This window comes from Entelurus aequoreus, linkage group LG24, assembly GCF_033978785.1.
Source record: "Entelurus aequoreus isolate RoL-2023_Sb linkage group LG24, RoL_Eaeq_v1.1, whole genome shotgun sequence".
In the NCBI taxonomy this organism is placed as follows: domain Eukaryota; kingdom Metazoa; phylum Chordata; class Actinopteri; order Syngnathiformes; family Syngnathidae; genus Entelurus; species Entelurus aequoreus.
Genome location: NC_084754.1, coordinates 29,928,523 through 29,955,249, shown reverse-complemented (window position 1 = coordinate 29,955,249; position 26,727 = coordinate 29,928,523). Strand labels below are relative to the sequence as shown.

The 26,727-nt window shown below is 38.2% G+C and overlaps 2 protein-coding genes across 5 annotated transcripts in view; one reads left to right on the top strand and one right to left on the bottom strand.

The window, feature by feature from the left end:
• gan (gigaxonin) overlaps nt 1–23,037 on the bottom strand; it is a 31,452-nt gene extending 8,415 nt beyond the window's left edge. Inside the window, exons 1-13 of one of the 3 annotated variants that reach the window (XM_062036137.1) lie at nt 22,449–22,608; nt 21,562–21,785; nt 20,268–20,382; nt 19,774–20,124; nt 18,198–18,266; nt 17,900–18,051; nt 14,961–15,082; nt 14,731–14,843; nt 14,477–14,626; nt 9,282–9,418; nt 5,371–5,505; nt 2,045–2,154; nt 1,761–1,977 (exon numbers count right to left, since the gene is read on the bottom strand). In XM_062036137.1, the coding sequence (XP_061892121.1) occupies nt 1,805–1,977; nt 2,045–2,154; nt 5,371–5,505; nt 9,282–9,418; nt 14,477–14,626; nt 14,731–14,843; nt 14,961–15,082; nt 17,900–18,051; nt 18,198–18,266; nt 19,774–20,124; nt 20,268–20,382; nt 21,562–21,746 (1,812 nt within the window). In that variant the 5' untranslated portion in view covers nt 21,747–21,785; nt 22,449–22,608 and the 3' untranslated portion in view covers nt 1,761–1,804. Of the gene's footprint in view, nt 1–1,193; nt 1,978–2,044; nt 2,155–5,370; nt 5,506–9,281; nt 9,419–14,476; nt 14,627–14,730; nt 14,844–14,960; nt 15,083–17,899; nt 18,052–18,197; nt 18,267–19,773; nt 20,125–20,267; nt 20,383–21,561; nt 21,786–22,347; nt 22,427–22,448; nt 22,609–22,982 lie in introns of those variants that run through there. The other 2 variants (XM_062036138.1, XM_062036139.1) reach the window with 2 other exon arrangements.
• On the top strand, nt 22,793–26,517 carry acd (ACD shelterin complex subunit and telomerase recruitment factor). 2 transcript variants are annotated; one of them, XM_062036140.1, is made up of 2 exons: nt 22,793–23,051; nt 24,695–26,517. In XM_062036140.1, exon 2 carries the CDS (start codon nt 24,760–24,762, stop codon nt 26,347–26,349), a length of 1,590 nt encoding a protein of 529 aa, XP_061892124.1. In that variant the 5' UTR covers nt 22,793–23,051; nt 24,695–24,759; the 3' UTR covers nt 26,350–26,517. The 2 variants fall into 2 exon arrangements, with proteins under 2 accessions (XP_061892124.1, XP_061892125.1); XM_062036141.1 differs by having other exon boundaries at nt 23,042–23,155.
• Nucleotides 26,518–26,727: the final 210 nt, after the last annotated feature.

Below are 26,727 nucleotides of genomic sequence, written 5' to 3'. Positions count from 1 at the left end.
CAGACAGATTTGTTTTTTGTATTTTTGGTCCAATATGGCTCTTTCAACATTTTGGGTTTGGACCCTTGACTTAACCGGACTACATTTCGATGAGATACACAGGCTACTTACAATGGTATATTGAAATAGGGAGGCAGACATAATAACAATACATACTTCAGCTTCATGGTCAGAAAGGCTTTGAAAGAGAAAGCTAATAAACTAACCCTTGAGATACTTTCATCACCACGGTTCGGAAGTTTATTCTTCTTCGCTTTCCTGTCACTTTGCGTCAAATTCTGTACTCATTTACTAATTGGATGCTAATATCATCCGCTGTTTCCATTTCTATTAAAAAGTAATGTAGAGTTCTAACTTATGGTGTTTGTTGGTACGGAAGTTTACCGCAAAAACTATCGCTACGAACGGCTTGTTTTCAGAGACACATTTAGATAAAAGCCTGAAGATGGTCTGTAAAGAAATTTTATGCTAAATTTCAACCAAAGCGCCATCTTTACATGTTATGAAGACAACAAGGAAGTGTTTTAAATGTAGTAAAAAAATCATAAATGACCCCTTTAAGACTTGATTGACAAAATTATCAAGATGCTACAAAACTTTCTGACAAAAGTGTATGAGGTTTTCACAATAAAGTTTAGCATCGCAAATGTTCATCTACCGTAATTTCCGGACTATAAGCCGCTACTTTTTCCCCTCGTTCTGGTCCCTGCGGCTTATACAAGGGTGCGGCTTATTTACGGCCTGTTCTTCTCCGACACCGACGAAGAGGACTTCGGTGGTTTTAGTACGCAGGAGGAAGACGATGACACAATGATTAAAGACTGACTTTTCATATACCGGTAGGCTGGTTATTTTGATAACGTACAGGCGAGCACTTTGTATTACTTTGCACCGTTGTATTATTTGTACTCTGCACGAATGCTGTTCGCCACGTCAAAGATGTGAAAGTTTGATTGAATGATTGAAAGATTTATAGTTAATAAATGGGACGCTTTGCGTTCCCAAACAGTCATCTCTGTCCCGACAATCCCCTCCGTGGTAGCAGGAACCCCTATATACTACGGTAATTACACATCAAAACCCTGCGGCTTATAGTCGGGTGCGGCTTATATATGGAGCAATCTGTATTTTCCCCTAAATTTAGCTGGTGCGGCTTATAGTCAGGTGCGGCTTATAGTCCGGAAATTACGGTAATCAATATAATGTGATTATATGTAACCCATTATCTTACATAACAGGTAAATCAAAAAATTATACATTTTGTACAATTATAAGCTACCTGATCAAAACATCTAAGCTTTGAGGTGACAAAGCAAGTTAGCGTAATATCTGACAATATATCACATTTACAATTAATAATATGCTATCTATAGAATATGCCGAGGTCCAATAAAAAAAAGAAGCTGTGAGCGGAAAATGTTACAAGTGGGTTTTTTTTTGTTCCACGTTAATTTCCAAATGATTATGGTCCATTGCACAATAACAGCCTGTAAAAGTTTGATCAATTCCCCTACGGGTGTGCATCCTATTGTCTGCAGTCAGTATATTGTCCAGGGTTCCCTAACAGGCACAGGTAAAAAAAAAGAAGCATTCAAATAAATATCACCCTACAAAAAATAACAGTGTGATCGTCATCCTGCCCCACAGTCACATGGTCTCCCTAAAATAAAGAGTAAAAAGCCACATACCTAGCGACTTAAATACTGTATTTCAGTGTTCCTAAATTGACTAAAACCAAACCATAGATGAGTAGAAAGTACCGGTGTGCAAAAGTGAAGAAGCAGCTTCTGTGGCCGTCCTGAATTCAGACTCTGATTCGAAACATGCCTTGGCTCAGCTGAAGGCGGAACAGTCGGCAGTTGGCGATGCGCAGGGCTGCACAGGTTGTTTTGGAGAGGTCGCTGGCTAACATTGGCCTGGTGCGATGCCAGGTCCCTGTGCTGCGGCGGAACTCACGAATGTAGTCGAAACTTGCACCTGTGCAACCCATAACATACTCAGATGTTTTGCTTATTAGAACGTGTCTGGTAAAGTTGCTACTAACCCGTGTCCAAGTCTCCTACTACGTAGATGCTGGCTCCGATGGGAACAGCACCGTAGACAAATGATGAGCTCGTCTGAATACACAAGGTTTGGTCATCGAGGAACATCCACCTGCACAAGAAGAACATGCAGTTCCAATTACAGACAAATCAGCACCCCTGAAATTAGAACCCATGACTGCTTCTGAGCATCAGTTTTAAAATTGTGCTGTAACTTGTATATTTATATTCATTCATTCATTTTTAAACACTTATTCTTTTCAAGAGAGAGCTGAAGCCTATCCCAGTTGAATGTATAATTTATTAAGGGTCAAACTATGATTTTTTTATTTACAGTACATTTAAAACACTTCCTTGTGGTCTACAAATAATGTAATGGTGGTTCTTTGGTCAAACGTTTGCATAGATTATATTTTACGGACCATCTTTGAGTTGCTTTCTGAGGGTTAGTCTCTTCAGGAAAAAAAATAGTGGTGACATACATAAGGGGATTATATATATTTAAACAGTGTACACTTTCAAAAGATAAATGATGAGGGGGTGCTGCTGAGCAGTGATGGTGTAGGATGTGTTTAGCAATGGCTCCACGGGAATGTGACTTTTTTATATTATAATAGGTGCGGTGGGCCCGATCCAGCATGGGCTTGTCGTCGAGTTTCATCAAGGGGAACATTTGACATGTATTGGGTTGTATTTCTGGCAATTATTTATGTCAAATATTCAATAAACGAACATTTAAAAAAAAAAAAAGATATGTGATGATTCTCTTGGAAAGTGTGGGGTGTGGTTTCATTTGCAATCTCGGAACACCTCCAGAATTAAACACTTAGCAGACGGATTTTAAAAAACGGGTTGTAAAAGTGACCGTGGAGCAAAGGTTTTACCAAAGCATATCCAATACATATTATCTAGACCACAAGTAAGTGTTTTAAATGTTAATTAAAATCATCACTTTAAAGGCCTACTGAAATGAATTTGTTTTATTTAAACGGGGATAGCAGATCCATTCTATGTGTCATACTTGATAATTTCGCGATATTGCCATATTTTTGCTGAAAGGATTTAGTAGAGAACATCGACGATAAAGTTGCAACTTTTGGTCGCTGATAAAAAAAGCCTTGCCTGTACCGGAAGTAGCGTGACGTCACAGGTTGAAAGGCTCCTCACATTTCCCCATTGTTTACAATGCAGCGAGAGCGATTCGGACCGAAAAAGCGACGATTACCCCATTAATTTGAGCGAGGATGAAAGATTTGTGGATGAGGAACGTGAGAGTGAAGGACTAGAGTGCAGTGCAGGACGTATCTTTTTTCGCTCTGACCGTAATTTAGGTACAAGCTGGCTCAATGGATTCCACACTCTCTCCTTTTTCTATTGTGGATCACGGATTTGTATTTTAAACCACCTCGGATACTATATCCTCTTGAAAATGAGAGTCGAGAACGCGAAATGGACATTCACAGTGACTTTTATCTCCACGACAATACATTGGCGAAGCTCTTTAGCTACGGAGCTAACGTGATAGCATCAGGCTTAAATGCAGATAGAAACAAAATAAATAAACCCCTGACTGGAAGGATAGACAGAAAATCAACAATACTATTAAACCATGGACCTGTAACTACACGGTTAATGCTTTCCAGGCTGGCAAAGCTTAACAATGCTGTTGCTAACGACGCCATTGAAGCTAACTTAGCAACGGGACCTCACAGAGCTATGCTAAAAACATTAGCTATTCACCTACGCCAGCCAGCCCTCATCTGCTCATCAACACCCGTGCTCACCTGCGTTCCAGCGATCGATGGCGCGACGAAGGACTTCACCCAATCATAGATGCGGTCGGCGGCCCGGAGACGGAAGAAGTCAAGGTGAGGTCGGCGGCTAGCGCGTCTGCTATCCATCTCAAAGTCCTCCTGGTTGTGTTGCTGTAGTCCGCCGCTAATACACCGATCCCACCTACAACTTTCTTCTTTGCAGTCTTCATTGTTCATTAAACAAATTGCAAAAGATTCACCAACACAGATGTCCAGAACACTGTGGAATTTTGAGATGAAAACAGAGCTTTTTGTATTGGATTCAATGGCGTCCGAATACTTCCGTTTCAACGTTTGACGTCACGCGCATACGTCATCATACATAGACGTTTTCAACCGGAAGTTTAGCGGGAAATTTAAAATTGCACTTTATAAGTTAACCCGGCCGTATTGGCATGTGTTGCAATGTTAAGATTTCATCATTGATGTATAAACTATCAAACTGCGTGGTCGGTAGTAGTGGGTTTCACTAGGCCTTTAAGTTCCATTCTTTTTGATCATTTGGCAATTTTGAAATACTAATAAAGATTATCTTTTAAAATATGTAGTTTTAAAAAACACTGTAAACATTTCATGTACTACGACTTTTATGAGCATTGTGTAAAATAGTCCCATGCGATAAATAACAACACAACAATATAAAGGATTTTTTCCTGATTAAATGTTTTTCTCTTTGTTTATTTTAAACATTTGTTCTTATTTTTTCCACTTTATATTTTTTTCTTTTCTTTTAAATTCCTAACTAAAAGGCTATTCTGTCAGTTTTCAAAACATTATTTCTACATTTATTTTAACCTTTTGATTTATTAAATTATTATATGTAATAATTATTACTATTATTATTATTAATTATTATGTCAATTTTAACAACTATTTATTTATTGAATAGTCTTAAGCAATAATTGGAGAAAAGTTATTTCGTAATTTTAAAAAAACAACAACTTTATATTCATTGCAATGTATATAATTTCTCTTTATGTATTTCTTTTATTTAGTCACTTCTATTTATTCTTATTTTATCACTGTTTTTTAAACATTTGATTTTTGAACACTTTATTTTTCTTCTCTTTTCACAATGCAAAAGCTACATTCCTTTAAAAGTAAGTTTATCCTATTTTAATAAATTACAATTCATCTAATTTTCTGATAGTTACTATTTCATATTTAATTTATTCTTATTACTCACTTATACATTATTCCTATTATTCACACATATTTGTATTTTTTTAACACAATTTGTATTATATTCTCCTTACTTCAACACAGGCAATGAAACCTTTTCATGACAAGATGTAAAGACATTAATTGCATTTGAGCACATAAATATTGCCCACATGTTTAACACAAAGAATGATCAGTAATTGCTGAGATATGGAAAATGGCTAATATTAAATAAGCTGTGCTTCTTGTTCTTTTTTTCAATGTTATTTACCTCAGAAGCATACTTGCACACAAAGTAGTTTAAGTAGTTAATCTAAACCTGAATCATATTCATCAAAACAGTAAATACAAACCTCCTCATTTCATCATGGTAAAACTCTGACTTGCAGGTCATCATATGACGTTGTCCTGGGTTGTCGTTCTCTTGACTTCTCACTCCACCAAACACGTAGAGCTCCTTACCAACACCACAGGCCACTGAACCAAACCTTACCAGAAAAGATTTACGTTTTAGCTTCAAGATTATATGCGACGGAAGTAGCATCAACTCAGAGCCATCATCATGTCATGTGGTGTAGGAAGAAATTACGCTTTACCTGATTAAAAAGTATGACAGAGGAGCAGGTAATTTAAACTTGTGATGCTGCAGCTCCTGTAAGGTTTCGCAAAACAGCACATTTTTTCTGCAATATTCTGCTACTACTGTACTTATCACTAACAAAATGCACAGTGTGACTTAACAACTACCTCCATCATGTATGTATGATGGAGTGGCTGTAAAAAATAGTAAAACTGAAACCAAAACTGAATGGCAAAACGCTGACCACTTAGCTGGGTTACTTTCCTGTTGTGCATGGACAGCATACATACAGTAAATAGCAGACGGTATGATGGTATTGTACACTAACTTCACCAAGTAAAGGAAATGCCTTTAATGTCAAAAAATAAAGTCACACAATAACAAGACAAATACGATTTACGTGTTAGTTACAGTCACTAGAACAAGCTCCGTCTTTGACAAAACTTCAAACCTAAATGACTAGATCAAGGGTTTAAAATTATTCTATTTAGGGGCCACTGGAGGCAAAGTCAGGATGAGGCTGGGCAACTCAAACTTAGTATTACTTCAGTATCACGTTTTAACCACGTGACTAAATTTGTCAACTACTTCTACCAGCAGCTACAGTGACCCTCAGCTATGTTAGGTCTTAAAGGGGCCCATCTACTTTTGACAACATTGGCACTCATTTCATAGTTCTGGACCTAAAAATTACAAACCCCGTTTCCATATGAGTTGGGAAATTGTGTTAGATGTAAATATGAACGGAATACAATGGTTTGCAAATGCTTTTCAACCCATATTCAATTGAATGCACTACAAAGACAAGATATTTGATGTTCAAACTCACAAACTTTATTTTTTTTTTGCAAATAATAATTAACTTAGAATTTCATGGCTGCAACACGTGCCAAAGTAGTTGGGAAAGGGCATGTTCACCACTGTGTTACATGGCCTTTCCTTTTAACAACACTCAGTAAACGTTTGGGAACTGAGGAGACACATTTTTTAAGCTTCTCAGATGGAATTCTTTCCCATTCTTGCTTGATGTACAGCTTAAGTTGTTCAATAGTCCGGGGGTCTACGTTGTGGTATTTTAGGCTTCATAACGCGCCATACATTTTCAATGGGAGACAGGTCTGGACTACAGGCAGGCCAGTCTAGTACCCGCACTCTTTTACTATGAAGCCACGATGATGTAACACGTGGCTTGGCATTGTCTTGCTGAAATAAGCAGGGGCGTCCATGGTAACGTTGCTTGGATGGCAACATGTGTTGCTCCAAAACCTGTATGTACCTTTCAGCATTAATGGTGCCTTCACAGATGTGTAAGTTACCCATGTCTTAGGCACTAGTACACCCCCATACTATCACAGATGCTGGCTTTTCAACTTTGCGCCTATAACAATCCGGATGGTTCTTTTCCTCTTTGGTCCGGAGGACACGACGTCCACAGTTTCCAAAAACAATTTGAAATGTGGACTCGTCAGACCACAGAACACTTTTCCACTTTGTATCAGTCCATCTTAGATGAGCTCAGGCCCAGCGAAGCCGACGGCGTTTCTGGGTGTTGTTGATAAACGGTTTTCGCCTTGCATAGGAGAGTTTTAACCTGCACTTACAGATGTAGCGACCAACTGTAGTTACTGACAGTGGGTTTCTGAAGTGTTCCTGAGCCCATGTGGTGATATCCTTTACACACTGATGTCGCTTGTTGATGCAGTACAGCCTGAGGGATCGAAGGTCACGGGCTTAGCTGCTTACGTGCAGTGATTTCTCCAGATTCTCTGAACCCTTTGATGATATTACGGGCCGTAGATGGTGAAATCCCTAAATTCCTTGCAATAGCTGGATGAGAAAGGTTTTTCTTAAACTGTTCAACAATTTGCTCACGCATTTGTTGACAAAGTGGTGACCCTGGTCCCATCCTTGTTTGTGAATGACTGAGCATTTCATGGAATCTACTTTTATACCCAATCATGGCACCCACCTGTTCCCAATTTGCCTGTTCACCTGTGGGATGTTCCAAATAAGTGTTTGATGAGCATTCCTCAACTTTATCAGTATTTATTGCCACCTTTCCCAACTTCTTTGTCACGTGTTGCTGGCATCAAATTCTAAAGTTAATGATTATTTGCAAAAAAAAATGTTTATCAGTTTGAACTTCAAATATGTTGTCTTTGTAGCATATTCAACTGAATATGGGCTGAAAATCATTTGCAAATCATTGTATTCTGTTTATATTTACACCTAACACAATTTCCCAACTCATATGGAAACGGGGTTTGTATGTCTAAAGGTAAAATTCACCCCAAAGTAGACATAGTAGAGATTTTAGGCTTGTTTTCTAACAAGTTTCAGCCCATTTTGAAACACTCACTTTTAGCTAAAAAATGTAAGAGGGCCTATCAGCCTGCTGGCATCCCCTAGAGAAGACTTGAGGCAATTTCATATCATGTAGTAGTTTGTGTTTTGGTAGCATCTTCATCCTGAATTGCGATGTGAAGGAATGATCAAATATGTCGGCCAGATGCATTGCTGCAGGTTGTAGCAATACAATTAAAAAGGGGTCAGGCTGCATACATTTCATAATGATGGGAATATGAGTAAAGTATGGACCTCTCCAGTCAAATTGGGACAGACAGGCGAGAGGGGTGTAATTAGCAGTGATCATTTTAATGAGTCTGACTTTGAAGAATAAGGGTTTTAGTCAAAGTTTGGATAGAACATTTTAAAAAGACTCAAGCCAAATGTGATCCCCAAAATCACGAGCACTCTTGAGGGGAGAAAGACTGAGTCAGAACCTGCAGAAAAATGGAGAAAGACGAGCAGACATGGCACTCAAAAATGAGAGAAAAGAAGCTAAGCCGCTAGTATTCTATTGTGCGCCCTCTTTTACTGCTTGAGGAAATGCTAAGAGACCATGAGGGAACACAGGCCATGGGGTCTATGAAACAGGAGATGGAAGAGCCGGGAAGTCCGGAAATTGCCTTTTTTTTTCTTTTCTGTTTTGCTCATAATGTTAACTATATACATTTTCAAGTAATCATGGACCAGGGCGAAAAATATGCAATTAGGTGATCAAAACAATAATTAAACATGTTTTATTCCACACTGCCTATGCGGGGAAATGGGCTCCAGTTCTCTGGATGACGTCACATTAAGAGGTGGTGCCATATCGAGTCTGGCAAAGGAAAGGGAGCGTTCCAAGTACAGTTAGTTATCTACCGATTACTACAAAACTAATTGATATTATGGTGAATGACAGCCAGATTCCTTTACAGAAGCAAAAAATACATTCTGAGAAATTGTTAGTGAAATTTCGATCATCTGGACGCTATGGGTCTTTTAAGTCCTTCTAAATGTTACACTGAATGTAAAATGGTATATTTTGATAGTTTAGTTCTCCAGGAGATAGTCAGAGACACTCCAGCTTGCTTGAAGTTAGTTGCACTTTGTGTTGCCCAACGTGTGTTTGTTGAGTATTTTTTGTGTTTGCAAAGTTATTGTTGTTTTGGGTTATTTTTAATGAGATTCAAGAATGCCATAGTATATTTATTTAAGTATTATCTGCCCAGGGTACGCGGACTGTAATTACACTAAACTATGAAGTTAAGAAGAGGGCTACAAAATCTGGTCCTGAGGACTGCAAGTTTGAGACCCTCGGACGAGGTAGTTACCTTCTCTCCTGGACTAGATAGTTACCTTCTCTCCTTGAGAGGACAAAGGCCTGTCCACTGCTGGGTTTTGGTGTCAAAGCATTCGACCGAATCAAACAGTTTCCCATAGGAACCTCCACCCATGGCATAGATCTTCTTATTCATGGAGGCATAACAACCCACCTGGGGCAGGAGAAAGAGATGACCACACATGTTTAATAGTTGGACTCTCAGGTTACTAAGCGGAGCTCTGCAGCAGACATGGGTCTATTTTGCATGGCAAACATAATGTTGGTCTAAATCAAAAAATACATTCAGAAAGTAATCAACCTCACATTTTTGCAAAATAAAATCATTTATAATAATTATGTTTTCCTTCTTCAAAAATCTACAGTACAGTAAGTGATGACCGATGCCTGCCTCAGGGGAAAAACAGGGTTTCTGCAGGTGTCAGTAGAACCAATTTAATGCTTTTTAATGCAACTTAAAACAATTTTGTTGCCCGTGTCCTACTGCAGATAGCTATTATATATACACTGGTAGTCAAAAGCATAAAATTGTTTGTATAGACACAATTGAAAGCATTAAGGGACAAGCGGTAGAAAATGGATGGATGGATAGACAATGATAATATTGAAAAGTTGAAAAGTTTACATTTATGTGGCCAAATTAAGCACTACTGTATTCACCATATACAGTTGTGGTCAAAAGTTTACATACACTTGTAAAGAACATAATGTCATGGCTGTCTTGAGTTTCCAATAATTTCTACAACTCTTATTTTTTTGTGATAGAGTGATTGGAGCACATACCTGTTGGTCACAAAAAACATTAATGAAGTTTGGTTCTTTTATGAATTTGTTATGGGTCTACTGAAAATGTAACCAAATCTGCTGGGTCAAAAGTATACATACAGCAATGTTATTATTTGGTTACATGTTCCTTGGCAAGTTTCACTGCAATAAGGCGCTTTTGGTAGCCATCCACAAGCTTCTGGTTGAATTTTTGACCACTCTTCTTGACAAGATTGGTGCAGTTCAGCTAAATTTGTTGGTTTTATGACATGGACTTGTTTCTTCGTTTAAGTCAGTACTTTGGGAAGGCCATTCTAAAACCTCAATTCTAGCCTGATTTAGCCATTCCTTTACCACTTTTGAGGTGTGTTTGGGGTCATTGTCCTGTTGGAACACCCAACCTCTGGGCTGATGATTTTAGGTTGTCATCACATGGACAAAGATAAGACCTTCTGGAGGAAAGTTCTGTGGTCAGATGAAACAAAAATTGAGCTGTTTGGCTACAATACCCAGCAATATGTTTGGAGGAGAAAAGGTGAGGCCTTTAATCCCAGGAACACCATGCCTACCGTCAAGCATGGTGGTTGTAGTATTATGCTCTGGGCCTGTTTTGCTGCCAATGGAACTGGTGCTTTACAGAGAGTAAATAGGACAATGAAAAAGGAGGATTACCTCCAAATTCTTCAGGACAACCTAAAATCATCAGCCCGGAGGTTGGGTCTTGGGCGCAGTTGGGTGTTCCAACAGGACAATGACCCCCAAACACACGTCAAAAGTGGTAAAGGAATGGCTAAATCAGGCTAGAATTTAAAAAAATTCAACCAGAAACTTGCCAGAAGCTTGTGGATGGCTACAAAAAGCGCCTTATTGCAGTTAAACTTGCTAAGGGACATGTAACCAAATATTAACATTGCTGTATGTATACTTTTGACCCAGCAGATTTGGTAACATTTTCAGTAGACCCATAACAAATTCATAAAGGAACCAAACTTCATGAATGTTTTTTGTGACCAACAAGTATGTGCTCCAATCACTCTATCACAAAAAAATAAGAGTTGTAGAAATTATTGGAAACTCAAGACAGCCATGACATTATGTTCTTTACAAGTGTATGTATACTTTTGACCACGACTGTATACTGTACGGTAATAATAACAACAATGCAAGTGACCATTTAACTAAACATATTTTTAATTACTGTAGTATTTTTTTACCATTGGAAGTTCAATAACTTAACTATCTGAAATAGTTACATAAACATAAAAATAAAATGGACTCTCAATCAGTTAGCAAAAATTGCACTTCAGTAAATACTGAACATCTTGAAGAGCAGTTTTCTCCCCAGTTAGAAAAACTGGGTTGGGTGGTTTGTTTTGTGTCTTTTTTGTTGCCAATGCCATCACGGCATACTTGCTCATTTGTCCGTACTGATACCTCTTGTATCCAGTTTGAAAGCCAGAGACAAAGAAAAGAAACACACACGGACACAGCAATTTATCAATGCGCCAATGTCATCAAGTTAATTTTCATTCATCGTTCAAATAATTTACTTATTGACAATCAGCCTCGGGCCTACAATTGTAGAACATTTTTTTTATGCCCACATCGGATTTAATATTTTTAATGCCATTTAATTCCTTAATTTTCTTAAAGTCCATTGAATGACTGTTGTCAACTTTAACCTCTTTGTAGAGTTTGCGCGTTAACTGGACGTAATTGGTAAATCTCTTTTACACTGTCAACACATTCTTCCACTCACACAATAATTATTGGAAAATATTGTCATGTAAGACGATGTAAATGATCATGCACACGTAAAGCAGCATGAAGAGCAAGTGGAGGTTCAGTATTTTGCGCAAGGATACTTCCCAGGGTAGGGCTCGAACTCACAACTCAACCACCTGTGACATTCCGCTTCTATAGGTCTACTCATTTTCAGATCATTGAAAGGTACCGTACTAAAGTCAATTTGAAAGAGCATTTTTATTATTAGTCTTTCCCACTTCCTTTTCCTTGTTTGAACTCCCAAGTCATTAAGTTTAAAACATTTCTTTTTTTTAACTATTTATTTCGAATTTACTTGTGTCACTGTTATTCATTTCCCTACTTCCAATTCCTTGTTTAAACTTCTTAGGTCATTTAGTTTACAAAAATATATTTTTACGATTTTTTTTTTAAACTGTGGGTCACCTTTAAATTTTCCACCACTTCCTGTTCCTTGTTTGAACTTCCTAGTTTAAGGGTTCTTAACCTTTTTGACTTCGGGGCCCAACTTTTCCACTACAGAGAGGACAGGAGCCCACTCAAATATTAACACTTAACGAATTACTAATCTTACTCTTGATTTTAATTGGATTCAATGATTGTATCTAACCTACTAACAGGTTAACAGGATAAACCTTATGATATGAAAACATGTGTTAATCACTAAGATTATTATCAAGACATAGGCCAGGTTGATTACAAAAATAAATTGTAGGGCTGTCGATGGATTATTCCTTTAGTCAGATTAGTCACTCTTGAATTGTGATTAATCATAATTAATCACAGGTTATTATTGGCTTGCATAAAGAAAATACCCCAATATTTGGATACAAATGCAATTTGGTAGTCAGAATGTCATAGGGGAACGTTTTTTAAATGTTTTACTGAACCGTAAGTCATTGATTTGCTCAAATCTTGGTAACAGAAAGTACAGTAAGAATTAAGTGCACATTTTTAAAGTCTTTCCCATAATATTGCTAACTACGTAGGTACAGATGTACGTTATATTAATAGATAATTTAATAAAGACATCCATAAACAACTTTACATAGTGCACCATTTACAACTGCATTTACTCTTCATTAGTTTAACCACTTGTTCAAACAAAGCTGCCTATTTACCTTTTCAGATGACAGCACTGATCTCTTTTTTGTACAAACTACCTCCAAGGTAGTTTTTTATGATGGTAGTTAGCAACATGAACAACATCTTGCAGCATTACTGTAGGTCTTCACGGATGTTAGGTGTCCTACATGCGATAGCTGTCCATTTAAAAAGGCATAATGTTTAACTTATCTGTGCTAAACGTAGGTGAACTCAGCCAGCACAGCTTTGATTGCTTGGATTTTAATGACGTCACATCTGGCTCATTTATTATGTGTAGGGTTCAAGCAGCGTCTGTTCTCAATTCAATTCAATTCAAACAACTTTATTAATCCCTCAAGGGGCAATTCATTTTGAGCAGCAGGTTGTCGTGGTTCGCAAAGCCTACACATGGCCAACAATAAATAATTAGTCAATAAATACATAAACAGTACAACACTGAAGAATTTAAACGTTTAAAGAGTCTGAGGGCAGAGGGGACGAATGATTGGGAAAAAGCGATTTGTTTTACACAAAGGAAGGGCATAACGTGAGCCCTGAAGGCAACAGTGAGAATTCACCCGCAAGATATGGCTTGGGGAGGCTAAAATGCTCTTTGCTTTTCGGAGGATTAGCTGATTGCAGAATAAGTTTAAGTCTCTTAGTTTTACCCTGGTAATCTTAGAGCAACACTTAACAATACAGTCAGGCTGTTTGGGTCTTTAACTGAAAGACAGTGAAACAAACAAATTAAAGAAAAACACATAATACTCTCAATAAATGGGGACGGCGTGGCGAAGTTGGTAGAGTGGCCGTGCCAGCAATCGGAGGGTTGCTGGTTACTGGGGTTCAATCCCCACCTTCTACCATCCTAGTCACGTCCGTTGTGTCCTTGGGCAAGACACTTCACCCTTGTTCCTGATGGCTGCTGGTTAGCGCCTTGCATGGCAGCTCCTGCCATCAGTGTGTGAATGTGTGTGTGAATGGGTGAATGTGGAAATACTGTCAAAGCGCTTTGAGTACCTTGAAGGTAGAAAAGCGCTATACAAGTATAACCCATTTATCATTTATTTATCAATGCGTGCTAGCCGCCATTTAGCCTTTCTCGAAGAAAATGCCCATATGCTTGCGTTGTTTTTGGCTGTACAAACCGTTAAATACATGAAAATGTTATACACTACGGCATTTATTTTGGACATATACCACAATAATACACCGTGATAATATCGTGCTATAAGATTTTCATACCGTTACATTCCTATAAAATAGTTTTATACACCTAAGAATTGGTGCACTTTGCAAATAAATTGTGTAAGTCCCAGAATACATTGTAGGAGCACAATATTCGACTGTTCATCTTTGTTGATATTTTTTATATTACATAATATGTTGTTGTTTTAAACTCTTATTAGTATCAAAAGTATTTAATTATCAACAACTGCTGTTTAATTGTATTTGCTAATTCCAAGATTGAGTATACTTTGTTGGAGATTGAACACGTCCCTAAAATTCCAATGTTAGAATTTTACCAGGTTGCATTGGTCATGTTTTGTCAACTCCATTTTGTTCTACTTTCTTGTGATTGTGGTAGCTGCGTTACCTTCCGAATCATGGTCAAACTGGTCTGCATCTTCCAGGTGTTGACGTGAGGGTCGAACACTTCGACTGTGGTGAGCTCGGTTTCTTCATTTTCTCCTCCAAGAACGTAAATCAGACCATCCAGCTCCACGAGACCAAAGTTCTGGCGAGCCTGCAAAAATTAAAAGTGGGATCTATTAAATATATATTGTATAATGTACAAGGAAATGAAAATACTGTAAGTGAAAACATATATTCTGGAAGTGGTGAGTATACCTGTAGCATTGTGGGTATGGGGCTCCATGTGTTAGACTCAGGGTCGTACTTCTCGCCTGTGTTCAGGACTGTCTTGTTCTCGTCGGTTCCACCCACTACAAAAAGAAATCCCTCTAACAAACAGGAAACACATTATTGTTAGAAGTGTGTGTGTTTGTCAAATGCACATTGTGTAGCGGTACACCCATTATATTCTCATCTAAAGGTCTGCATCTCCGTTATGCACTGACCAGCTGCAACCGCTCCATGTCCCACACGAGCAATGCTCATTGGCTGAAGTTCAATCCAGGCTTGCCGGTTGGTGTCATAGAGTGGACACATGCAGCGAGTCACAGCTGTGGGTTTTCTGGTCCTGTACACAACAACAAAAACATGCGTAGAGCCTCGACATCAACTCAGTTTGTTAATACATACAGTATGTCTCACCTCTTGCCTTGACTATGGCCTTATGCAATAACAAGGAAACTGCAGGTATCAGCAAATCTAATTTAATGCTTTTTAATGCAAATTAAAAACAAATTTAATGCACGCGTCCGACTGCAGATCCTTTTTATATGTAGTCAAAAGCATACAATTGTCTGTATAGTTAAACTTGTAAGCATTTGACAATAATAACGTTGAATAGTTGACAAGTTTACATGAACTATGGCCAAATTAAGCACTAATGTAATCATATTACATAATAACAATGTAAGTGACCCTTTCAAACACAATGAACATTTTTACCGTAATTTCCGGACTATAAGCCGCTACTTTTTCCCCTCGTTCTGGTCCCTGCGGCTTATACAAGGGTGCGGCTTATTTACGGCCTGTTCTTCTCCGACACCGACGAAGAGGATTTCGGTGGTTTTAGTACGCAGGAGGAAGACGATGACACAATGATTAAAGACTGACTTTTCATATACCGGTAGGCTGGTTATTTTGATAACGTACAGGTGAGCACTTTGTATTACTTTGCACCGTTGTATTATTTGTACTCTGCACGAATGCTGTTCGCCATGTCAAAGATGTGAAAGTTTGATTGAATGATTGAAAGATTTATTGTTAATAAATGGGACGCTTTGCGTTCCCAAACAGTCATCTCTGTCCCGACAATCCCCTCCGTGGTAGCAGGAACCCCTATATACTACGGTAATTACACATCAAAACCCTGCGGCTTATAGTCGGGTGCGGCTTATATATGGAGCAATCTGTATGTTCCCCTAAATTTAGCTGGTGCGGCTTATAGTCACGTGCGGCTTATAGTCCGGAAATTACGGTAATAACTGTAGTTTTTGTACTATTGTAATTGGAAGGAGAATAACTTAATGATTCTAAATAGGTAAACAAACATCCAAATAAAATGGATGCTCAAATTATTTGTGAGCAAAAACTGCCCTACAATTAATACTGATCATCTCGAAGTGCAGTTTTTCCACCAATTGGAAAAACTTGGTTTTGTGGTTTGTTTTGTTGTCTTTCTTTCTTGTTGTCAATTGCAATTTTATGAAATTTTTACAATGCCTCTGGACATCGTATTTAATGCTTTTTAATGCCATTCAAGGCCTTAATTGTCGTAAAATCCATTTAATTACTTTTAATGCTTTTTAATGACTCGCGGAAACACTGAATAAAATAGCAAAAAAATACAATAAAATCAATCAGTGTGACTATGAAATAAATACTGGGTACTGGACACTGAAGGTGAAGTTTCTTATATTCTTGTTATTTCTTAGCAAGTAAACAACAAATAATGGCCAATGCATTCACATCTTATTTGAAACAGTGCAACAAAAACTTTAGGTTGAATTAACAAGAGGAAACCATTTGTGCTTTAATTTTTAACTTTAAAAATTTTTTCAATAAAAGTACAGTAACTACATGTTAACAGTAGCTTTACCTGCTACTTCTGCTTTTGTTTTTCAACATAAAAATAGTGGCTGTTTAGAGGGCGGTTGAGTTCGAACGAGCCGCGATCATTGTGACCAGCCCTCTTCCTGGTTCAATCATGCAAATTTAACATTTTTGCAGCAAATTTAAGATAATAAAAAACAATAGAATGCTCCTGTTCTACAAAGAAACTTGGACCAGTGTAAACACATTGACAGGTTCTTATGTTGATATTTTAACATCCTAAAGGCCTTATAGTTTGCATTTTACATCTATTTTTTTTTAAAATGTGTTACTCTGTCAAAAAGAAATAGGCCAAAACAAATTTCTACTACGGAGAATAATCTAAAAACAAGAAAAAAAGTGAAGGGAGAAGTCCGGCCCCAGAGTGCTTAGCTTCCTGGAAATGTGTCCCCTTGAACAATTTAGTTGAATAGCCCTGACGTATAGTCTCACTCACTGATTTGCATTTAAAATCCTTTTGTTCGTGAATATTTCTCCTGTGCAGGCTACCATGATTGGCACCCAAAGAACAAGTGTTTACAAAGTTTGGCTTCTAATTGTGAAGAAATGTAGAATCTGTTCCCGCAAACTACTATTGCTGGTATGTGCCAGGCTTTGGTGGTGGTCCTATATTTAAGGCTGTCAATAATAATGACTAAACTCATGTGATTAATGATGATTACACAATTATATTGCATCAATTATGTATGTACACAGATTAATCAAGCAAATTATTTTTACATGCTCCTTTATTAACCGTGGAAGGTTACCTGAAAAGCGGCGCCTTTTTTTATATGGCCAGTGTTTTGCAAGCGAGTAATAACCTGTGATTAATGATTAATCAAAATTCCAAAGTGTGATTAATCTTATTTAAAACATATCATTTGACAGCACTATTTTTTTCGCTTAAAAAACGTAAATTAAAATATTTAAACAGCTGCCAAATGTGCAGGTGAGCTGCACCAGATCCTGATGAAAAAAAGGAATAATTCAATTTGAACTAATACGATATTCCAAGCATAGACTCAGGCTCCACATTTTCTACTAAAATATACTAAATCATCCAATATAAAAAAAGCTTACACATAGCTTGAGCGTGAATAATTTGGGGGCTCAACAGTAGTCATTTTAGGTCTGATAATTCATATAAAAGTTATCAATATCCTAATATCTCACTGTAAAACCAAAAAGGAACTAACCTACCGTATTTAACGGTTTTAGCACACTGGTTGGTTGGATTGTCAATATCAAATTATGCAAAAGCAGAGAATTAGAGCTTTATCGGAGAGTGCCTTACCTACGATCCTCTCCCCCTACAATAACAATACACTCAGAGTAACCACGGGGCTTGAACGCAGCGAGGAGAGCTTCGCCTTGCAGCTGGCTCTCTGCTAGCACTGGCTGACAGTGCTCTCTGATCACTTCCCTCATCAGCGGTTCCCCCATTGCCTAACAGGTTACAAATGAAACACAAACACATATTTCGGAAACCGGTCTGACAAATATATTAATTGACATGGAAACATACATTGAATGCTCAGACGGTATAATTAACAATACTAGAGTTCACAGTTCAGAAAGTTCAGTTACTCTACCTGCTCTCTCAGGTAGCTCGCATCCAGACCTTGCAGCCATACAGCAGACATTACTTCTCTCATGTGCACCTGTGATTATAAAATCAAACTAGGTTTGTTTTCCACAATAGGCTGAGTATGGATATCATAATAGAACAATAATTATGATGAACATCTTGAACCCTTTTTTTTCCTGTTGTTTTTTTAAACAAAGATTATTTATGTATTCAATTAGGGATGTCCGATAATGGCTTCTTGCCGATATCTGATATTCCGATATTGCCCAACTCTTTAATTACCGATACCGATATATACAGTCGTGGAATTAACACATTATTATGCCTAATTTGGACAACCAGGTATGGTGAAGATAAGGTCTTTTTTTTTTTAATTAATAAAATAAAATAAGATAAATTAATTAAAAACATTTTCTTGAATAAAAAAGAAAGTAGAAGAATATAAAAACAGTTACATAGAAACTAGTAATTAATGAAAATTAGTAAAATTAACTGTTAAAGGTTAGTACTATTAGTGGACCAGCAGCACGCACAATCATGTGTGCTTACGGACTGTATCCCTTGCAGACTGTATTGATATATATTGATATATAATGTAGAAACCAGAATATTAATAACAGAAAGAAACAACCCTTTTGTGTGAATGAGTGTAAATGGGGGAGGGAGGTTTTTTGGGTTGGTGCACTAATTATAAGTGTATCTTGTGTTTTTTATGTTGATTTAATTTTAAAAAAATTAATAAATAAATAAAATTAAAAAATAATACCCGATACTGATAATACAAAAACCGAAACCGATAATTTCCAATATTACATTCTAAAGCATTTATCGGCCGATAATATCGGCAGGCGGATATTATCGGACATCTCTATATTTAATATTTGTTTGCTTCCTATGGTATATTATTTATTTGTTCACTGTTCTGTTACAGAGAACAAGGAAATTGGATACAATTGCTATGGTATGAAAAGGGGTAGGATTAAATAAGCTCTGCTTCTTCCTACTCCTTTTCGGACGTGCTGTAATGGAACATCTGGAAATGTGTGATGTATTACATTGTACCGTATGCATGTTCGAAATAAATTGAAACTGAATTAAACTGAACTGATAATAGAAGAAATGTAGAACATCTTGAATAACCATAGTAGGGACTAATTAGGATATATTGGTTATGGTGTGGCGTTAGTTTATATCAAACATGCGTACATTACAATATAACACGTCACATATTTCTAGTTTCTCATTACAGCATGTCTGAAAAGGAATTGAAAGAAGCAGAGCTTTTTTTAATTCTACCCCTTTTTGTTTCATAGCAATATTTCTAACATATTTCTAACACAAACTATAACATGACAGTGAATAAATAAATTAATAAGTCATAAATAAATAGACAAATGAATAGGTCAATAAATATTAGAACTTTGTTTATTTATGTATTTAATATTTTGTTTTAGCAATTTATTTTATGTTTAGGTCCTTTATCTTGGGCCACATTCGACTTTACTGTTAAAACTACAAGAGGTGAGATCTGATGATTAAAAGTACTATTCTCATACTTTTTTTTTGTTTGTTTTACGCACCCTGCGAGCTTCCGGGTCATGTGCCAGCCATCGCACCACGGCCTCCAGCACATGCTTCTCATTGCCAACGTTTAGCTTTTCCTCAGCCAGCAGTTCACAGAGTCGGCTGTGAGGCATCTCCCTGAACTCCTCTGTGAGCACCACGTCTCGGAAATGCGTGTGCAGGTATTCGGTGGCAGCATAGTGGACGTGGTGCAAGCAGTAGTGCAGGGAGAAGAGACGGATGCCGATACAGTTCTCTGCGGTGATGCAGCTCTCCAGGAACTGGCAGCACAGCAATTTGAGGTCGGTCATGAGGAGTAGGTCGGATGCCTGCACCATGTCCTGAATGGTCCCTTCACTCAACGTGATCTGTATGTAAAATAGACATTCGATGGAGAAAGTTAAGGCCTGAAAAGAGCATTAATGAAAAATGTAATAAACAAAGGGCACCAGAAGTTGGCGTAACCCAGCTACAATCTGTGGATGTCTGCTTCAAAAGCATCTAGACTCACTTCACCACTGAAGATGTAGTCCAGTATCTGTTTCATAATAGACATGGAGACTCCCTGTAGCTCAATCCTGTATGTTGAACCATCTTCTTTTGGAGGATTGTAGTTGAGCTTGGTCCTAGAATCAAATCATAAACATAAGCAGCCCTTGGTACTTTAATCCACTACATATTGCTTTTAGATGCACAAGCTAATGATATTTTACTGTGTTGTTATATAATTAAACTGAAATGCCTATGTCAGGGGTGTCCAAACTTTTTCCACTGAGGGCCGCACACGGAAAAATTAAAGCATGAGGGGGCCGTTTTGAAATTTTTCATTTTCAAACCATAACAAAATACATGGGTTTTTTGTTTTGTTTTTACATTTAGGGCTCCCGGGGACCATAAGTCTCTGTCATTAACATGTTAAAAATAAGTCAAATTATTATTTAAATTTTTAATGTAACGCTTACAGTAAATCTCTATATCAACTTCAGGTTGATATAAAGAAAAAAAAAACAAAGAAAAAAAAAGGTTTTATGCCTTTTCTGTCAAAGACAACTTTGTTTTTCATAGTAAAACTGAAATATGCAGTATTTCCCCCACAGCCCAAAACATTCAGAAAGCAATGTTTGATGTGAAGTAATTGGATCCCTCAAAAGATCAATAATGCAGGACACCATTGATTTAAATATATTATTAGTTCTGAGTAATCAGTCACAGTGAAAAGATAAAAAAAATCCCACTAAATATCTTTGGGATCTAAAAGGTCCCCCACTCATAAAGTGATACATTTTTATTATTATTTGTTTTACTTTCAACACTTAAGTTACGAGATCAACCTCAGATATATCTGTCGATTTTACGTTTGTACTATTATTTTGGTTGTTTTATGCTTTTTTGTCAAAGAAAACTTTGTTTTTATACCGCAACCACATATGCAATATTTTCCACAAAAACATTTTAAAGTGAAATATTTTAAGTAATTGGAGCCTTGAATAGGCCAATAATTCATAATAACATTAATTTTTGAAAAACAATTTTTTTGGGGGAGCAATAGCAAAAAAAGAAAAATAAAGACAAAAGAAAAAAAACAGCCTGCATGGCAGCTTTGTATCAACATTGCAACTTTCTCTCGTGAGATTTCAGCTCATTCCACTTTTTTAAATTATTTAAAAATGCTTGCAATAGCATTTCCAGAATGTGTGGCGGGCCGGTAAACAATTAGCTGCGGGCCGCAAATGGCCCCCGGGCCGCACTTTGGACACCCCTGGCCTATGTACTATATGTCAAGAAAATGTGCCATCTCGTCTTACCTAACATAAGGGCTGGCTGCCGACAAAATATTTTTCTGGACAGGAAGCTCCTCACCATCCACGACCAGCACAGCATCGTGGAAGCTTTGCTCTTGCCAGAAGGTACGAAGAACTCTCAGGAGTTTTTGGGAGTGTTGTGGGTCGGACACCCTCACACCCGGTTCATTTGATGCAGAATCCGGCATGTTTAGACTTGGACAAATCTTGTCATGTAGTCTTAAATCCTATTTATCAATGACAATTATGGATTCATTGTGATTAATGGCTCAATGAAAGGCTCTGATAATATATGTAAAATACTGTGCATAGGTCTAAACATAATTGCAATCAGTTAATGGTCTTTCATAAAACAGAAGCAGGGTTCATAAAAACGCAGTCATTACAACAACACACCACAAGTGGCAGTAAAGAGCTGATTAAGGCTGGCCCCATTTACCGAAAACCAACACGCAAAATAAAAAGCTATATAATATATGGTTTGAACATTTATACTCCGAACACGGCAGATATAATCAATGTTTCATTTAGCATAATATTTACAGCAGAACGACAAACGACATAAGACAAAACAAAGGAAACTCCTTAAAGTATGAGTTTTCTTAATGAAGTTTGGCACATTTGCTAAGTCAGGCTATCAAAACTGGGTGGATTTGTTGCTGTCGTTCCCAAAAGTGATCCATTCCGGTCAGCGATAGAATACCCAGATTAGTCTTCGGAGAACATGTCAATACTGGTGCCACTGAGTTCAGTTAACATGTCAAATAGTCCACTTGTACTTGTTCTCACCAGTGGTGTGTTTACAGCAGTCCAAACGCGCCATGTAATTTAGTTTAATGAGAAAAAATATATTGTAATTTACAGAATGATGATACTTATTCATGTCTTACCTTTAGACGACAAAACGCGTCCTCTCTTTGTAGTGGGTGCAGTCGGCGTATTGCCTAACTGCATGTTCCACTGCATAGATCACTTCACACTATCGTGAGAACTGGAAGACATGGGACTGTGCTGCGTTTCATGCCCGAAGGAAATTGTAACTTTCCCTTGACATACACAGATATGTAATAGATTTTCATACCAGCATGCACATTATATTATTTAAGTACAACAATTATTATGCATAGTTGATATAGTGATGCATGCTGAAGATTACTCGTGAGTGGTGGTAATGCACATTTTCTCGAACATTAAATATCTTGCTGTTCCTGAACATACCCTCAGCTTGGCGGAAATACGTAGCTATGCAGCGTTCAAATCCTCACGACCATTTTTTTTTTTTTAGAGAATTTCATTATGAATCGACGCTTATTGTGGACATACTCGAAACGAAAATTCGACTATGTACGTGAGAAGTTTAGATTGACAGATAAATCGTCGTTTATGTGTTAAAAAGCAAGTAGAAAAAGCGAAGTGGAACGTACCCATTTGTCAGTTTGACCCTGGCGGTAGAAATGGATGGATGGACCTCAAAATAAGTACTTCCGGATTTTGTAAGTAAACTTCGTCGCTGTATTCAGTACACATTAAGAAAATGGATAGATGGATGTTTCTATTTCACCCAAAAATTCAAACATCATATAGAAAATCGTAAAAGGTAAAGACACATTACGGCAAACCATACTAATGAACGAGCTAACACTTGATTGATTGATTGAGACTTGTATTAGTAGATTGCACAGTGAAGTACATATTCCGTACAATTGACCACTAGATGGTAACACCCCAATAAGTTTTTCAACTTGTTTAAGTCGGGGTCCACTTAAATTGATTCATGATGCAGGTATATACTATCAGATATATACTATCATCATAATAATGTCATCACACAAGATAATCATCAGGGTATATACATTTAATTATTTACATTATTTACAATCCGGGGTGTGGGATGCGGAGGGGGGGGGGGTTAGGTTTGGTTGTTATCATCACTTCAGTCATCAACAATTGAGAACAGAGAAATTGACATTGAAACAGTGTAGGTCTGACTTGGTAGGATATGTACAGCAAGTAGTGGACATAGAGAGAGAGAGATCAGAACGCATAAGAAAAAGTATCTACATTTGATTATTTACATTTGATTATTAACAATCTGGGGAGGGTGTTAGTTTAGGGTTGAAGTTGCCTGGAGGTGTACTTTTATTGCGGTTTTGAAGGAGGATAGAGATGCCCTTTCTTTTACACCTGTTGGGAGTGCATTCCACATTGATGTGGCATAGAAAGAGAATGAGTTAAGACCTTTGTTAGATCGGAATCTGGGTTTAACGTGGTTAGTGGAGCACCCCCTGGTGTTGTGGTTATGGCGGTCATTTACGTTAAGGAAGTAGTTTGACATGTACTTCGGTATCAGGGAGGTGTAGCGGAATTCATAGACTAGTATCAGTGCAAGTTGTTTTACTCTGTCCTCCACCCTGAGCCAGCCCACTTTGAAAAAGTGGGTAGGAGTGAGGTGTGATCTGGGGTGGAGGTCTAGAAGTAATCTGACTAGCTTGTTCCGGGATGTTTGAAGTTTAGATTTGAGGGTTTTGGAGGTGCTAGGGTACCAGGAGGTGCATGCGTAATCGAAAAAGGGTTGAACGAGAGTTCCCGCTAGAATCCTCATGGTGCTTTTGTTGACCAGAGAGGAGATTCTATAGAGAAATCTCGTTCGTTGGTTGACCTTTTTGATTACCTTGGTTGCCATTTTATCACAGGAAAGATTAGCCTCTAGAATGGAACCTAGGTAGGTGACCTCATCTTTCCTGGTGATAACAATGTCACCCACTTTTATAGTGAAGTCATTGACTTTCTTAAGGTTGATGTGGGACCCAAACAGGATGGATTCCGTTTTACCCAAGTGTATGGATAGTTTATTGTCAGTTAAACTTAAGGGGCTGATTATCCTCGTACTGTTTTGTCACATACATTTTCACACACATATTGTCTTATACTTTGTCTAGGTAAAGTATGCTTTATTTGTTTTAGTCATGTTTACCAAGTTACATCAAGGAACATTTTCACAATTTAAAATGTCAGAAGAGGAATAGTGTTTCAATGAATTAAGTTCACTTTCTGTGTTTAAAGTGTCAGCATGATACAATAATATAAAATGTGGAGCAATGGATACAATACTAATATTCTGATGTTTATTCTATAGGTAACAGGCGATCATTATTCTTTGCCTGACGGACAAGGGCCGGAGAAACAACGTGAAACTAAAACATGCGTCGTTCTGCTTGGAACAAACTGTCTCCATGGATAGAGAGGATGATCCAGAACTATAGCACTGAAGAGGAAAGCAGAGGCTGTGTGCGATTAAAGGCTCATATCACCAATGTGGGCCAGATGTCTCAGTCCCAGGCCCAGAACTTGGAAGGCCCCACAGAACTGCTATTCCTGTCCGATGGAGTAGTGCAGATCCCTGCCATTCTCACATCAGCCGCATGGGAGGAACTTCAGGAAAATTGTGATATGGAATGTTTCACCAGTCTGCTTAACAGCACTGTTTGCATTAGAGACTACCGGCTGCAGTTTCACATGGCCATGGAAAGCACCAGATGTACATTCTTCTTATCAGTTGGAGAGCTGGTCACCAAATCGGCCGGCACAGTTAAAGAGAGAATGCCCTGCTGCATCTCTCTGCCCTCTGTCCGGCAAAAGATCTTTGACACATGGAGGTCGCTCGTGGTCCAGGGTGGGCAGGAATCTCAAAACAGCCAGACTGGGTTTGAGCTGACAGAGTTGCTGGGGCAGTGGCAGCAAGATTGTTTCCAGACAGTGATGGAGGACGTGCAGGAGAAACTGACTGGGCAACCTTCCACATCGCTGACTCAACCGGGCTTGTTCAGTGCCACGAGTTGGGACGCTGAACGGGTTCAAGATAAAGGCCTGGAACGTTTCAGCGTTCCAATGAAGTGTCTGCTCGTCCCAGAAAGAGATGAGCAAAGCACAAATGTAGATATATTGACACCCGATGTGGATGAGGAGTTGGATTTACACATTTGTGATCGTACTCAATCACTTGTTCATGCTGCTGACGGGCAAACAGAAACTCACACAGGTAGAGAGGGAGAAAACATCCGGGATAATGACAGCATCAGTCTAGATATGATTAATAAGGACATCATACCTTTAGAAAACCCTTGGCACTTTTTCCCAGCACCATTTAACTCGTCCGCTTCTTCCGATGAGTCACGAGAAACAACCCATAAACACTTTATTCCTCCGCAGCAAGAAAAGGGTCCTGAGAACAGCACCAGCACCCAGCTGACTGCAAATGCACAATCTGAAGGCAGCACTTCCCAGCATAGCAAAGAAGATCACAGCGTTTTACCACCGTTCCAAAAAGAGCCGCCCTCATCCGGCAACATCAACGACACAGAAACACAACACGTTCACGCCGCTTCCCAGGAAAAAAATACTTTTGTTGAGAATGCGGACACACTCGAAGTGACGGTGGAGACACAACATAGGAAGTCAAAGAGGAAAAGGGAACTGGAGTCGGTGCAAAAAGCACACAACACAGTTGTAGTGGAGGAAGAGGAAGACATTTGTCAAAGTGTGAGCCCTCCATCATGGCTTTTTGACTCTGTGGTAGGTTCAGGAACTGACGATGGCAGCGTTCAGGCTCAAAACGTGGGTGCAGAAAGAAGAAAAACCTCTACTGTTCACAATGATGGCTGCCTGTTCTCATATACGTACACAGTGTCTGGGCAGGACCTGCACGACTTTGCTCAGTTTAAAGTGGAAGATGCTCTGCTGCATTGGGCTGTCAAGTATCTTGTTGCTCCAAAGCAAGCAACACATCTTTAAACAACATTACCTTTACTGGAACTCCACCTCTTTTCCAATTTTATTCCATAAGATAGTGACATTTTTAACTCAAAGATGTTTGTTTTGAAATCCAATGCATTTATCATTAATGGTTCTGAATAAAACTATGTTTTTTTGTAAAGGAGTGTGACACTTATAACCATTTTGTTTGTTTCTCTTGAGTAGCCTCATTTCAGTTAAAGCTCTGAAGGAGGCATGCAATTGCATTACAGGTCAGAGGGGTTATGGCACACCTTGACATAGTTGTAAATGCATATCAACCATATTCCATCCATCCATTTTCTACCGCTTGTCCCTTTTGGGGTCAAAGGTGCTGGAGCCTATCTCAGCTGCATTCGGGCGGAAGGCGGTGTGCAC

Bases quoted from the DNA above. Each gene is read 5' to 3' on its own strand.
- acd (XM_062036140.1), top strand. From the start codon at position 24,760: ATGCGTCGTTCTGCTTGGAACAAACTGTCTCCATGGATAGAGAGGATG.